The 15,720-nt window shown below is 44.2% G+C and overlaps 2 protein-coding genes across 4 annotated transcripts in view; one reads left to right on the forward strand and one right to left on the reverse strand.

Annotated features, from left to right (window-relative positions):
- Positions 1–15,720, forward strand: part of LOC118512915 (oxysterol-binding protein-related protein 9) — a 49,108-nt gene that overhangs the window by 23,117 nt on the left and 10,271 nt on the right. Inside the window, 7 exon segments of the mRNA XM_036058058.1 lie at positions 5,066–5,194; positions 5,407–5,718; positions 5,813–5,890; positions 5,959–6,009; positions 6,073–6,154; positions 6,244–6,351; positions 8,886–8,982. Coding sequence (XP_035913951.1) covers positions 5,066–5,194; positions 5,407–5,718; positions 5,813–5,890; positions 5,959–6,009; positions 6,073–6,154; positions 6,244–6,351; positions 8,886–8,982 — 857 coding nt within the window.
- Positions 1,166–7,865, reverse strand: LOC118512911 (elongation of very long chain fatty acids protein AAEL008004-like). Of its 3 annotated transcripts, none has more exons than XM_036058053.1 (7): positions 7,330–7,865; positions 3,167–3,464; positions 2,963–3,059; positions 2,789–2,882; positions 2,485–2,728; positions 2,274–2,416; positions 1,166–2,198 (listed from the first exon to the last, which is right to left on the reverse strand). In XM_036058053.1, the coding sequence occupies exons 2-7, from the start codon at positions 3,201–3,203 to the stop codon at positions 2,025–2,027; spliced, it is 789 nt and encodes a 262-aa protein (XP_035913946.1). In that variant the 5' UTR covers positions 3,204–3,464; positions 7,330–7,865; the 3' UTR covers positions 1,166–2,024. The 3 variants fall into 3 exon arrangements, with proteins under 3 accessions (XP_035913946.1, XP_035913948.1, XP_035913947.1); XM_036058055.1 differs by lacking the exon at positions 7,330–7,865 and adding an exon at positions 7,194–7,328; XM_036058054.1 differs by lacking the exon at positions 7,330–7,865 and having other exon boundaries at positions 3,167–4,949.

Raw genomic sequence — 15,720 nt, forward strand, 5'->3', positions numbered from 1 at the left:
GGGCCTAGGATCAAATCCTTGCTGGACCCCCCCTGAGTCCTGAGGACTGACTTCTAAATACGTGGGGTGAATACGTCTAGTAAGCCCCAACTGGCAGGCATGACCTAAGCGGTTGTAAAGCCACGAAGAGAGAGAGAGAGATATAGAAGATCCAAAAGAGATTGATAAAGACAGTCAGATGAATTCAAATTCTCTATCTGAAAAGGACATCAGCACCGGACCAAGGCAAATGTACAGATTGGGATAATCTTAATAGATTGATTTTACAATCATTTTTTACTTCTAACCGGAATGGACATTTAAGCATATGCCGCGAAGAGAAACTCCCGAGGAGCTTGAAAGTTGAACTTTTTTCTCTAGATGTTCTGGAGATAGTTCTATTCGTAGTTTGCTTTTTTGCACACTTAATCTATAAATACTTTCTAATCCAGATATCGATTCTTCCAACATCTGAGTCTTAAAGGTTAAAACGAATTATCTCGTATACATTAGTTATGTATTTTAAGAGAAGCACTGATTGCTCTTCTCTTATTCTGAGAGATTCTTGAATTAGCTCATGGTTGAAGACTGTTCTGTGATAGCCATTTACATTTTCATGATTTGCTATCTTCTTTATAAGGCTATCGAAAAATGATTATCTTTTGACAAAAATTAATAAATATGTTCCTTGAGATATTTTATATTTTAATTTAAAAAATATAAATAAATAAAAATACTCATCGTAAGCATCTCAGAACAGACAATGCCAACGCAAAACAAAATCGGAATCAAGCTCAGCTGTTAGCTCTTGCATGCAATCACAAGAGAGAGCAAATTTCACTTGCGTTGCACTCTTGCGTTCAACATTTTCTTGTAAAGCATAGCTTGTTTGCAAACTTCAATGGAGGGATGGGTTACAGCGTGATTCAAATTGTAAAGCAGTGCTTTTTGATGTTTTAGATAAATATTTTATTGATTTTATTTTTTTAATTAACATTTCTTTTAACTAATGAGAAAATAGAACCTTCAGCATCAATCTCATTCAAGCTTAACAAAAAAAATCAATTGCAAAACCTATTGAACATGTGCTTGACTGCTGTGTTCATACCCCGTAATGCCTAAATTTTAATACTTCCCTTCCATGTGATATACACTTTCGCGAAAATCAAACCAATAGTATGCATAATTGTACTTTAATTAATTTGTTTCTTTGTTTTTGATTATTCATTCGTTGTTTCATAATTTCAAGTGAGTGTGTGAGCTTGTTTCGGTTTTAACCTCTTCCAAAAACGCAACCTATATAAACATCTCTCCATTTATTGAGAGTGTGCTCTCGCGTAACTTGCCTAAGTAGCGATTGTTTTTCATTTTTGTTGTTTGCATTAAATGTTTTTTGATAGTTTCGATACGCTTCGCGTTCTATCTATGCACCCGGAAGCCGAAAATAAGTGATCGCAGTGATAAGGCCCAGGACTATGTCCCGCGCTGCAATAATTGACCCGCGTCCGATCACGACCGCAAGATTGTAACGATGGTTCTTGATAGTGTTTGATGTGTTATTTGTGTGTGTGTTTTTTTTTTTCAAAGTTTTGTTTTCTTTTTCTTTAAATAATAATACAATAACAAACATATAAATAACCCTTCTTATCCGCTGCCTGTTTTTGTCAAACTCCCCCTCCCCGTTAAACCCTTCGTTATAGTAAAACCTTCACTAAAAAATATAGAAAAAATGATGGCATTCAAAAAAACGGAGCTTCCACTCCTCTGTCTCCTCTGTTCGAATTCAATCACATTAGTTAAAGCTTTTCCAGCTCGCTAAGGCAATGGAAACGATATTTGCCCGAATGGTTTGGATTCTCGACAGTCCCTGGAGCTTGCGTGTTTCTTCAACCCGAAGGCTGGCCGGGTTCAACACCTGCCAGATTGGCGGCCCGGTTGAGGCCCGGTTGAGACTGTAGCTAAAATCGATTTATTATTGCACTCCAAGGATTTCGCGCCGCCGTCTCAACCGTACGTCACATGGAAAATGCGCTGTGTTTCCGTCCCTATTGCTTCACTTTGGCGGCTTTCGATTTGCTGTACGATTTCTTGTAGAAATCGTAGAACAGATAGGTCAGGATGAGGATGTTCGGTATGTACATGGCCAGGAACGGTTTCGACACGTTACAGCGCGGATTAAGACCGAGCAGATTGTTAACCATCATCAGACAGAACTGGATCTGTTTGGGTGAAAGTAAAGGTATTCGCGATTAGCAATGGAATATTAAGATGAAGCAGGGCTCTTTTTTTCCTACCAGTTGAATTTTGGTGATGTATTTTTTGTACTTTGCCACGAGGAACTTGAACAGGGGCACATCGTACGCGGACATGAAGTAGTACGAGTACATGATGATGTGCACCACACAGTTCGCCACGATGGAGAACGTAAGCATGCTTCCTGGAACGAAGGGAGATATACTGTATCGATTGGAACACTTGAAGCCACCGGGCTCATATAAATCATACCTCCAATATATTTGGTGTAGATGTACGCTATCACAAACGTGCTTATATGATGGTACACGTGCAGCACGGACACCTGGTTCTGTTTCTTGCGCAGCACGAACAGCACCGTTTCGAGCAGCTCGAACAGTTTGATCATCAGCAGGTACCAGGTGGTTTCGACCATTAGCATCGCCTTCGGTTCGTTGGAGTAGTCGGTTTCGACGCATCGGTAGAAAAAGTATGGCCTCCAGCCGGCTTTCACTAGCTAAAATAGAACGATGCGGAATATATTTTGCGAATGTAGCTATGACAAGGAGATACTTACATTTGCGATGAGGAACACACAGTACAGCACTTGGAATAGGTTGTAGAAGCCCATAAATGTCTTCAGCTGGTAAGCTTCCCGATTTTTCATATACCTACGAAGAAGATATGTAAAGGGCGTGAAGTTTAAGTTCGCCTAAGTCTCAAATGACGTTAAAGAAATGGCGTCACTGACCTAGGAACTATGTAGTACACCAACGCCAAGTAGCAGATAATGATGCCGATAATTGGAAACGGTGACCCCGCCAGAAACCAGTCCTTAGTTCGTTGATCTATCCGTACCGAAAGGGCGTGAGGCAGAAAAAAAAGTTGAAGGAGTTAAACATGGTCTTCATCTTCATGGACAGTACGAAGCGCAAGCACATCACACTTAGCTTACCGGCATTTTCGTAGATGTAATACTGGTACAGGTCCATCTTTTGCTGATGTCGTCGCACTTGGCAAAACGTTTAAGTGGCGTACAGTGAAGAGGAAAAACAGCCCCTCACCAGCTTATCTCATTTAGTACACACGCACTACACAAACCGGCCCGCTGCTTGCACAGGTCACCACCTCCGGCACTGGTAGAACGCACACCATATGCAACTTTCTAAGCGAAGCGGTCCCCCAGCATATACCACTTTTGCACAACTTGGCTTTTGGGTAGGGGTTTTAGTTGATGTTGCTCGACCTAGTGGCTAGTACACACAAAAAAAAAAAACGGAGGTTGCTGTTTGATAGCGTAGAGATCTTTTTCGTGTTTGCCATCCACACACACACACGCGATGTCTTCGCTTGGACGGCCGTTTCTTCGCTCGGGACGGCCTTCGGACCTCAGATTCGTGGATGTGTTACGCGCGTACTGAGAACCCGCGCCAAGCAGGCACCCGCTTATAAGCGGGCGTTTGTTTTGAAACGATTGCAGTTTCATCGCCGGTTTTGGGGGTTGGTACTGTGCGAAGTAGTGCATGGCGCCGGCAGGCCTACCCCCAATCGGGTTGGGGGCTTTCCTGCCGAAGTGTCTCGCTAGAACGCGCTGCATGGCTCTTGGCCGCGCTTCTTGTTGCGTCAGATAAACAAGTTCTGTGTGCTTTTGGAGCAAACTGTACAGTGATGCTTGTTTTTTTTTTCTTCGAACCAACGGCACGAGCATGCAAGCAGCAGTGGTGAGTGTGAAGGACACTGGCACATGTATCTTGCGAACGGGGGTTTTGGGTTGCCAAAAATAGTTAAAGGAACTTTTCTCTCTCTCTAATTTAGAACCTCCGTCCCTATAGGGACATTATCTGATAATTACAGCTAATTTACACCCTAGAGCCACGGTGTCATGCAACACCACGCGAGGATTTATTTGAAAACAAAAAGTTCTACAATTTGTAACGTGTGGAACTCGGCATACAAATAGCTTCATGAATATTTTCGTTCCCGGCCCGTGAACTCCTGCCGGAGACAACCCAACCTGGCGGACTGATTGATTGAGCTGTTTCACGCCACAACACAGTGCCGCAGCTTTAGGTCCGCACAAACCGACCAAACGATTCGTTTAGCTGTGGCTTTGCTTAATTACCCTCCAAAAATTTAATTACACATTAATGTGCGTCATATTACGACAAAATGAACAATGTATGCGTAATGTAAGCGAGATACTAGTTTTTTTATTGGAGTAGCGAACTTTAGGACGTCACAGCACCATGTGTACTGCCAATAAAACAGGTTACGATATGATGACCTCTGGCGGCGATGATGGACGAAAGGGGACGAGAGAAGGCGGCAAATGTGTGTAACTCATTGCGGTTGATATTAATTCGTAATGAACGAACGCACAAGTTATTCTAGGCAAATAATTGTTCCGATGAACTTTGGGATAAACGCGTTGGTACAGATTATCATATTACGTTATTCCGGGATAAACTATTCATGAAAAATTGATGCGCTGAAAATGTGGTGGGACCAATTATAGGTTATCTAATGTGAGCTGTTAGAAGGTCCAGAGCAAATCGATACATCAGTTGGCGTGATATCCAATAGGCCATATTCTTCTGTGGAATAGAATTTCCATTCGGCTCGTTAGGATTTGCCCCAGTTCTCATCCCTGGATCAAATATGTATGTAGCGCTGGTGCTCTGAATATGGTGGGATCTATTAAAAATTGTTTATTATGAGCGAGCTCTCAATCTCAATCGCTCCAAATTGATTCTAAAAGATTCACCTATTATATTTTAAGTGAAGAATTATCCTGTCCTAAAAGCAATTTTTAACGGCTTGCTTTTGTTTCTGTTCTCTTCATTTTCTTCTACAGTCAAAAGAAAAAATGATGAAAGGCGTACGGCGTGGCTGCGTTCGCCTAAAGGGTGCCATCATCGGCATAGACGACCAGGATGTGAACACATTTACGATCACCGTCGATCACAAGACGTTCCACTTTCAGGTAAGAGGACTCCCGGTTTCGTGTGAATGGCTCCACGTGTGGCTAACGATTTCCCTTCGCTTGTTGATTATCCCCACGCGCACAACACACTCACTGTACGTTGATACCCATCCAACGTGTCCTGGTTTTGGGTTTTTAAATGGCACAATGTCATGCACACACACACGGTTTTACAACGTGGAAAACACACACACACACAAAATCAATAATAGGCGCGTGATGCAGAGGAACGCGAAAAATGGGTTCGTCGCCTGGAGGACTCGATACTGCGGCATGCGAACCGCAGCCGAGCGCTGTGGGATCAGCAGTACAATAACGGCAGCGGCAGCACGAGCGCACAGAGCAGCGCAATGGGTTTCACATCGGGCGGTGGCGGCGGACCGGCGGGCAGTGCTGGTGGCAGTGGAGTCGGTGGTGGCGGTACGCCCGGTTCCAGTGTCCGGCGATCGAACAATTTGGTACTGTTCGACCGGAAGGTAACGGAGGCGGACGCGTTTCTGCAGCTAATGATTGACCAAACAACGGTAAGTGTGCTACGGCCGGTTTTGTCACCTCCCCCCCCAATTATTGGAGCATTATTCATCGAATCCTTGATTCCTCCGTTTGCTGCAAACACAGAAACTCGACGCGAGACTGGAAACGCTTGGTGACACGGAGGAAGCCACTCACCTCAAAACGATCAACGAGCATGTCAACGTAAGTACGAAACGTGGGGCGAATTCGTGCACTGGACTGGTACTAATTTTTCGGGCTCACCCTTGCAGGCAATGCTGGATAATATTAAACATTCGATAGTGCTTCTCCAGATCGCAAAGGTACGTGCATCCGAGTCGCGGATCCGTATAAACACTAATTTGATTTCGCTTTCTTTCGCACAGAACACCGCCAACCCTATCAACGGTATCTACCAAGGTCCTATCTCTAGTAAGTCCGAAACGGAAACGGAACCCAGCGAGTCTGGTAGGTTTCGGGAGCGACTCTTGAAAAGCACATGAAACACCAATCTTAATCCACCGTTTTGTTCTTTTTTCGACCACTCACACACACAGGTCTGGTCGTGGGTGTGATGTCTACCTCGCTGCCGACCGACGTCGAGGTAGCGGACGAATGCCGAGAGGGCGTGCGGCGTGCCAACATTGCACATGCTTCTATCAGCGGTATGTATCCAGGTTGTACGGTTGTTTTCATTTGACCCGGCGAAACAGTCAGTGTGCGCTATGACCATCGCCGCACACGTCAGTCTTTGCCTCACTAAAGTTGAGGTATAAGGCGAGCTTCTTCTGAGAAGGACAAGTCACACAAAAGCTCGTCTAGAAGAATATCAATGACTGATGGGTACCTTACGCGAAACTAGCTGCGAACGATGAAGGAACAGGTTATAGGTAATCGTTACATTAATTGTTGCGCGTCGATTAATGGTAGGGAGTGGAACAAGCCTATAGGTTATAATTCGAGCGGCCAGGCACTCCAAAACCCCTTGCTCGATGGTTAGCGACAGGCAGGACGCTTATCTCCAACAGGCTGTGTTACTAATCGATACGGTTCCAATCGATCGAACTATGTGCTCTCGCTGATCACACGCACGAAGCCCCCTCGCATTTCGCAATACGTTCCGAGTGTTTGGGGTGGTTGTTTCGTTCGCCGGCTAATTAGGATGCTTAGTTGCGCAACATTCGCGACAAGCCGCCATGTAACCAAACCATCACTGCGGGGCTGTGCGTGTGGACTGTTTTTTTTTTCTTTGTACAACAGCAAACGGCAAAACTTCTTCACTTGCCCTAGCAATGACACTAACACCGCATAAACAAGTACTGCCAACGTATCGTAAAGGCGAAGCATGGACAAAAAAAAGAGGCAACTTTTTTGCACACAAGACCCCGGGCGGCCGGTTCAGTTTTTTTTTCTTCTCTTCGTTCATGAAACCCAACGTAGGCGAAACATGTCGTGTCTCATCCGTCTTATTTCCACTCGCAAAAGAAAAAAACCGGAACTAACTCACTCAACAACGAAACGTCCGCTTCGCACAACACAGCCTGGGTGGAAAGTATGTATATTTGTTAGACAGTTGCTGCCCCGCACCGAGAACTTGCGGCCTAAAACAAAAGCTGCCACGCGTATCCTTGCTGCTTGCTTACTCGTGTCGACTGCTGGCTGTACGGGGAACCTTTCCATATGCGACCCGGTTCCGGGTATCCGGGCATTGGCATGTGTAATGCGGTACTAAACTGTCAGAAAAATGCCGCACGGTACACGAGTCCCTTCGCGAAGCACCAAGACACCGTGGGTCCGGTTGGCTTTGAGGAGGAACATTTCGCACATACTCTTATCTCGCTCTCCCGGCGTTCGGGTGCTCCGACTCTCTCTCTCTCTCTCTCTCTCTCTCTCTCTTCCTTGGTAGTGCCACGCGCTCGTTTGGAGTGCGTAACGTTTTCATCAAAATCACGTGGATATCGATTTATTTTTAGCAGCAGTATTCTCCAGACCAGAACCACTGCAGAATCGGTCGGCCTAGTGGGTGAGACCGAGAGCGCGATCGGTCGGTTCCTTTTAGAGAGCCACGAACAACAAACGATGGAAAAATGGAGATTTTTGTGTGTTTTGCTTTCCCACCCCGGCCCAAAAGAAAGCGAGCGTGCGAGAGTTTGGCGAGAGCTTTTTCCGGTTCCGATTTTCTCCGAAATCAGCGCGTCGTGTACTCCCTGCGACCGTAAGCCTGCTCCCCAGGAGGCCTCCGTTTGCCGACTTCGCTAGGGGGGGGGGGGGGGGGGGGAGGATTACAGCGACCGCCAATTAATGGTAGCGCCTGGTAGTACTGTATCCTGTTCCGGCGTGTACGGACACCAGTGTGTGCCACCATCGGCCGACCGAAAAGAAGAAACAAGGATAGTCAACAAAGGAGTTTGGAGGAGCGTACTTGTTTCGCCCGCAAAACACCACCAACGGCAGCTTCGATAGCATTTACGGTGGTTAGGTCCTCCGGGTAGAATCGACGACCGTATACACTTTTGAAGTGGATTAACCGAAGTTTTGGTTTCTAAAAATTTGGTCGTTTCAAAAACGGTCCAGTCGGCCGGTCTTACAGTGTGTGTGAGAGAAGGTCCCCGAGCGGTTGTCGCCAGCTGAGAGTGGATGCGGACGGAGTCCTAGTGTCGTGCAGGAAACGCTGCGGACAGCAAGGGATGCTTCTTAGGGATGAACGAAAAGAGATCTTTCTGCTCGGTGCGGTACTGAAGCTGTGTACAGTGGCTGTGTCACCCGTAGAACAGACGCTTTGCTGTAGGTAGTGTGTAGGAAGGATTTTGTGTTTTTTCTCGTCCTAGCGACTCCGTAGGTGCGTTTCCGAACCGTTTGCTCGTCCTGTAGCACAAGATAGAAATTAAAAAATATAAACTCAACCATAGCTTAAACTAAGTAGGACCTCCTGTGGTGGAAAACGGTGAGCCGCTAGCCAGGCAACGGTGTGCTTTGTGTTGTTGTGGTTGTGGACACGACCCGGTTGGGACGAGCGCGTAAAAGTTGGAGTGCACATGTATACTGCTGTGCGGCTTTCTGGCGGCGCTGGTCATAGTGTTACTGCTGGTACTCGCGCGGCATGTACTGACGGTGAAGCGGAACCGGCGGCGACGGCGGCGCAGGCACCGTCATCCGAGCATCGTCATGATAACCGAACCGATCCATACCTTCTCCACAGTGCCGGAAACGTCCTACTCGAGCTCGGAGGGCGAGGACGACTTCTTCGATGCGAACGATTCCCCGTTTACCTCTAGTCAATTAAACACACCGACAAGGTAAGTGTAGCATCATCATTTACATTCCCGAACGTTCCTTTCGACTTTTTCGGAAGGAATGGGTATATTCTATTGGTAAGAAGAGTAAGAAGCTGTTAGAGCCTGTGCTCGGGGAGATGGGCTCCAAGTCTCCAAGGTTTTGACACCCTTGACCCGGGGACGTCCGTGTTTGTAGTGGTTGAATCCACATTGCGCCAACTTTGTCGAATGGATGTGTGTCCTTTCAGCATCACAAGCACGTGCTTTGTTCTCTCTCTCTCTCTCTCTCTCTCTCTCGCTCGGACATTTCTTTCTCTGTGACTCTCAATTACCACCACGATTATCAAGTGGAAATTCTAACCGACGAGCCACACTCCTCGCTGCGGCGGTGGTCTAGAGGTGGTTAGCCATAAGTCTGATTCTGTCATCATTCTGAACGAGATTCTGTTGAATAAACTTCAAGAAAGTGGTGTACTTGACAAGAAGTTCAGTGTGGTTAACCGACAGCTTCTTCTCGAGTTGGGTGATTGTGGAGTGCAAAAACACGCACACACTCAGGAACACACGAGCATTACCGCTCTCGAGTGATCGCTCGCCAAGCCAGGCACGGCATGCCCGGGAGCAAGATTTAATTATAAGCATGGTTTATTATTAATGAGTCATTTGATCCGGGAACCATGTTAATTTGGAACATTATTAGATTGCTTTGTCGTCTATCCGGTGTCCGGCGCTGTAATGGACTGAGTGTGTGAGCTTTTCCTTTTCCCATAACGCTTCATGCTATTTCTTGCTTTATTTGTGTAAGTGCTTGTCAGAAAGCGCCAATATTATCCTTAATCAAACACCACCACCAATACGTGTCACCTCACGTATTGATTGCTCTTATTCTTGTCACCAATTAATAAACCATTGGGCCTGCTTTCGGATGGCACCACTTTTCCTGCCAATCAATGTTCGTCGATAATTTCATTATCCGTTCAACTGGCCACAATACAAGAAAAAAAGAATGAAAGAGGAACCAATATCATCCCGCACTTCAATTGGTTTGAATAGGCACCACTAATCGTCACCCGAATGGCTATCGATTTGTGAAATTGGACTAAACCCGTCGATGTGTGTATTCTGTGTGCATGGCGCGTTTCTCGTTCCGGGGCTATTATGCTGTGTTCGGGTGGCATTGGTCGGTGCAGCCCGTCAGCGGTGATCTCATCGATTTATTAATTGCCGATTGCGGAATGCACAAGCATCGGAGGCTAAAGTGGCCTCGTTCTGGCAGTTCTAGACGTATGAAGGAGGCAAAGCAATGGAGGAAAAACTTTCCTCGGTCGAAGTTTCACATTGAGGTCCTGAAATTCTCCCAAAAATTAAAATTTATTTATATTTTTTGTTGAAGTATTTTTTATTTTAAATTAATAAGCGATAAATAATGTATCTTTTTTTTTAAAGTGTTTAAATAGCAATATGGCCAGGACGTCCTTAACGAATTACAAAAATGTATGGATTTCTTTTAACGTTCACATGTTAAGAAGAATTCACGGTTGAGTAATTCAGTTAGAATCTCAAAAATCTAAAGCTTATCATTACATATTTCAAACGGCGCTCTGTGTAAAACATGCTCAAGACAGCTTTATGTCCTAGACAATGCGGTATATCATACAGGGGTTTTCAGTTAATATTGTAAAAGCATCGATCTTCTTTGTCGATCGATCTCTTTAGATGAAATTGCAAACAAAGGTGGTTAACATGGAAACGGCTACAAAAGGGCAGGCGAAATAATTAGCTATTATTGTGAAGTTACCAGATGATAATGTAAATGTAGCCTATGATATTGTACACGACATGTCGGTGCGTTACTTACACGGGCTGTGAGATTTTAACAAGCTCTTGTTTTGGAGTTTAATGTGTTGGGCAAGCGAAGAACAAGTATCACTTACTAAATTAATGAATAACCAAAATCTGGGTCCTTCTTCTTCTTCCTTGGCACCGAGAGGTCTCGGCCGGCCAGCAAAGTAGTCAGCCCTGCGTACGCGGAGGCGGTCTGATGAGATTTGAACCCCGGTCCTGCCGTGTGAAGACCTGTACACCACCGATTCTCTGCAAGGTGTTTAAAGCTCACACTCACATCCCGCGTTTATACTGGTAAGTTACGCACTTACCCGAACGCTGACATACCGTTTACAATAGTATCTGCTTCGATTACAATATCATCTGGTAACATTATATTTTTTTAATCGTTTATTTATAGAGGCTTTGGGTCATTCGCCTCTTCATAACATTACAATTAAAGGAAATAGATTCCCCTGAAAATCTTTCATTATATATTTTTTATATTTTTATAAATTCTATTTTAATATGATTAGAAAGTTAAAAACAAACGATAAATAAATACTTCCCGTTCGTATTTTTGTGTGTACGTTCATGTTTTTTTATTTGCTTAATTTTCGCTCCCTTTGAAAATTTTTTGTAAGTTTCTATTTTCTTTATGATTTATAGTTATTTCTTTAATTTTTATAAATTCCTTTCATATTGTATAATTTTAATTTGAAATATAATCTTGCTTATGAGTTGGATACTCATACAATTTTTCGTATTAATACATTTTTTAACATTGTTATCCCTTATCTTATGTCAATCTGTGTTGCAATACTTTTTCTTACCCCTCCCAATATCGTCCCATGCAAACTCTTCCGTTCTATGCAAATGTTTCAATTTGTGTATAGATATTATTTTTAAACTACCGTTTGCGTGAAAGCGCTCATCGCGTTCCGTGACACACGAACGGTGCATGCATATCTTTAAACTGAAATCTGCTGCTAGCACGTGTGTATGTTGTCAGTTAAAAATATACATAAAAAAAACCATAAAAAGATGAACATACTCGCATGTTGGTTACATTTAAGAACAGCAAAATACGATGCGTAACAAGAGAGAGAGAGAGTGCACACACTCGGCAGTATGGATTAAATTATTCATCAAACTCTCCCGAGTGATTGTATGAAGAGGAGAAGGAAAAACATTTTATTATATTATTATTTATATAACCTCGTTCAAAATGGGGGGCAAAAGCACACACAAACACACACAGTCAAATAGAGTATCTGTTTTTTAATAACACCTTTCGATGATGGTAGTGATTGAATTGAAGTGATTTGTTTATTTAAATGCGCCGTTGCGCTTGAAAATGCAATCAAAACGTGATAAGAGAGCGAGAGTTTTCCACAACACCGGAAGCCGGATTGCCGATGGGAAATTGCAACGTGTATTTTATAGTGTTTTTGCAACAAAACTAAAGAAGCAAAAAAAAAGTGTAAAAAGAAGCAGGAAATTTTTTTATTATTGCATCTCGGCACAGAACTGCGGCAAATGGCATGCAAAATCGCGTGACGTTAGTCCACATTTTTCCACTCCCCAATTGACAGCGGGTCGGGGGGCTTTTTCCCATTTTCCCATTTTCCCCCCCACGTGTGAAAGTGAGAGAAAAGTGTACGCTTTCGCGAGAGAGGGAGAGTCGGCGACCGCTGCTTGCCGGGAGAACCCGATCCGGGGCCGGCTTCGGGTCAACCAACCAACTGCCGCGCGCGCTAGTATGTGCGGTTTGGCAATATTTGGTTGAGTCGGCCGAATGTATTTGCGTGCCAGTCAGACGATCGGCAGAAGCTTGGCCTCGTGCTTCGCTTGCTTCCACGTGCGCGGGCTAAACAAACAGAGAGAAGGCAACAACAACAAAAACCTTGTGGGAGGAAACACACAGTCATCCCCCCCAAAATACGCACACACACGCAATCACGCACACAAACCTTCACATACTCAACAACAAAAAAAGGGGGACACCTTTTTGGAGGACCGCCGACAAGAGGGACCTAAACAGGGAATGCCTTGAAGTACTTGGTTGGTTTCCTTTCGTGCTGTGTGTGTGTGCGTTGAGTGACAGTGTCTGTGTGTGTCCTGATGTCCGGTGTTCCAACCGAAAACCCGTGAACTTCCTGAGCACAAAATCAATGTCTTCCAGTTGATGTGTCCGTGTCCTTTATTTCCGGTGTGCGTGCGTGTGTGCCCGTGTGCAATAAGTGCAAGAAGTTGCATACTGTCAGATTCTAGTGTACGTGTGTACGTGCAATTGAGGGAAAACGAAACAAAATATTTGTAAATAAGTCAAGAACCACGAAAGCAATCAAAAGCTTAGAGCCCTTAAAGTGTATTAAGCGAGTCTGTAACTATTGTGCCACGAGAGCTGGATGTTTCGCTCAGAAAACAACCGAGAAGAAGTGTGATGTGTGACCAACAAAGAAACAAGCAACGCTCGCTAACTCACACACAGGCGGCCACTGCAGCGCACACAGCCAATGCCTTTACTGTACAAACACTAGCCGCGCTGATAGTTTGGTGTGTAGTTCTATTGCTCACAACGTTCTAGGCGCTCAACGTCGCAGTCGTCGGTTGAACGCAGTTCTTCGGTTTCTTTCCTCAGTTGGCCCAAAGTCGACGTCAGTCCGGTTTCCCTCACAATTAAGAAAAAGTCCCCTCGAGAAAGGAAAATCCTTCCCGTACGATTGTTGCGGTATACGGCAGTTGGCAGAAAACTCCAAGTGTCTGTAAGATTGTTATCGATTCCACACAGACGGAACCACTTATGTAGTGTGTGTCGTGGTTGGGTGGTTAGATTTGTGGCGCTTTTCACCACCCCGGCCCACACCATGTTCTCGGGACAATTTTCGAGTGTATTTGTGTGTGCGTGTGTCCAACCGAAATGAACTCTTGTCGCCGCCGCCGTATGGGCCGAACAAGCGAGGCGTTCCAAAGTCATTAGAAAGTGCTTAAAAATTTAACAACAACTGGGCTATATACCTCCCGGTTGAGAGAAGTGGAAAAGTGGCTTGACTGGCGTGGTTTTTCACGACCCCCCCGGCAAAGAAAACCGAATTCCGCTTCCATCACCAAAAAGAGAATTTCGAAGGAACAAACCGGGAAAAACGGTTCGAGCGTGTGCGGCTGTTGTGTCTGTTGGGTGGAAAATTGGAACCTTATTGGTGAATCTGATTTGACAAAGAATAATGAAGCAGCAAGACCAACGGTGGTTCGGTGGAGTCTGGCGATTATGATGATAAAGTTCCGAAAGCCTGTCCGCGGCGGGCGTCCGGTGGGGAAAACGAGCCTCAAACGGAACCAACCAAAAATGTGATCTGTGAAACATCTAAAGCAATATTATGATATAAGAACGTGTGCGTGTTCGTGAGTCTGTCTGTGAAGGCGAAGCAAAGGTTTTCCGATTTGTAAACGATACCAAAATATCAGAAGAAAACAGCGTGGTGGAAAAGTGTGTGTTTTCTGCCTTGCCACATTTACCACCAACCAGCCAGTAGTGTATCCGTGGGTGGTGCGTGTTTTGTTTGTGGGAAAGTCGAGTGGTAAAATACCACATCTCGCAGCTAGCTGAGTGGGCGAAAAAGCGAAACAGGGAAAGAAGCATCATCATGTTCAAATCATTAGCGGAACGGTTTTCCTTTCGGCGCACCAGCTCCGTGGCCACCGATAGGTAAATGATGATTTTTTTTTTCTTGTGTATGACCGATTTTAGTTAGTGGTTTAATAAAGGGGAAGGGTGTGCAGGAAAATGGGGTAAGGAAAATGTCATGACCATTTTCGTGCCATCCGTTCGCTCATTCTCTATCGATCTCACTGTCTGCCGGAGTGCATCTAGCTTTTTCGTTTTATAGTTTTCACTTACACAGGGTTTTACATGATGATTTTATAACAGCAATTTTCTCAGATAATTTAACAATCGCAGATACATAATTTAACAAATTCAGTGTACCAGCTTCAGGGAAGTAGGCAGATTTCATTTATAAACGTATTAAGTACGAATGCGAGCCAGATGCTGGCTGTATGTTTACTAAGGGACTTCTCAAGAATTTTCCCTAAACGAAATATAACAAAGCCCAGTTCTACAAGGGTACTTCAGAGTTATAAGTACCAATTCATTTGTCTACTTGTAGATAAAAAAGAGACAAAAACCTTTTTTGGTCTAACGGCCTCTTGGGTCATGCCTGCCATTTCTTGCTTACTAGACTTATTGATACCGCATAGTTGGATAGGCAGTGCTCACTATGAAGATCATACAATTATTAGTATCCAATTGCTCACTTTATTGACGGACATGTTTGTAATAAGGATTTTTTGTTTTTGAGCTAACAGGATTTTTTTCTCAAATTTGATTTTTCTGTTGTACTAGTATTATATTCACTCGTGCTGAAGTTAATATGGAGTAATTTTCCTTCCACATTAACTATTATGGATACATAGATTTGCAGTACAAGACACATAAAAGTAATGGAAGACAACAGTAAGTCCTGGCTAATGTGTACCCGTCAACAAAGGGTAATTGTACATTAGTGCTCGGTGGTATTGACTATTTCGCTATCTTTGGATTCGCCATCAAAACGCCCTGGCCTATCGTCGATACGAGGTTTCAAAGGGGTATTTTATCCATAAAGCTTGTCGTATATTTTGACAATCAATGCTGTTCAATTATACTACGCGAACAAATTTAAGTGCCTTTATATACGTTAATTTAGTATTTCGCTGAAGCTTCTGTAATGACTAAGAAGAAATTATGAGCTATTATTGTGATATCAAATCCTGTCCAGATAGTCTCCCCGTTCGCCGAACTGTCTGGCACGGGTAAGGTAAAATCGGTAAAGGTTAACTAGCCAAAGAAGAAAAAGAACATTTATGATATCATCTTTCAATGTTCGTCTTCAA

The sequence above is a fragment of the Anopheles stephensi genome, chromosome 3, assembly GCF_013141755.1.
Source record: "Anopheles stephensi strain Indian chromosome 3, UCI_ANSTEP_V1.0, whole genome shotgun sequence".
NCBI classification, from domain to species: Eukaryota; Metazoa; Arthropoda; class Insecta; order Diptera; family Culicidae; genus Anopheles; species Anopheles stephensi.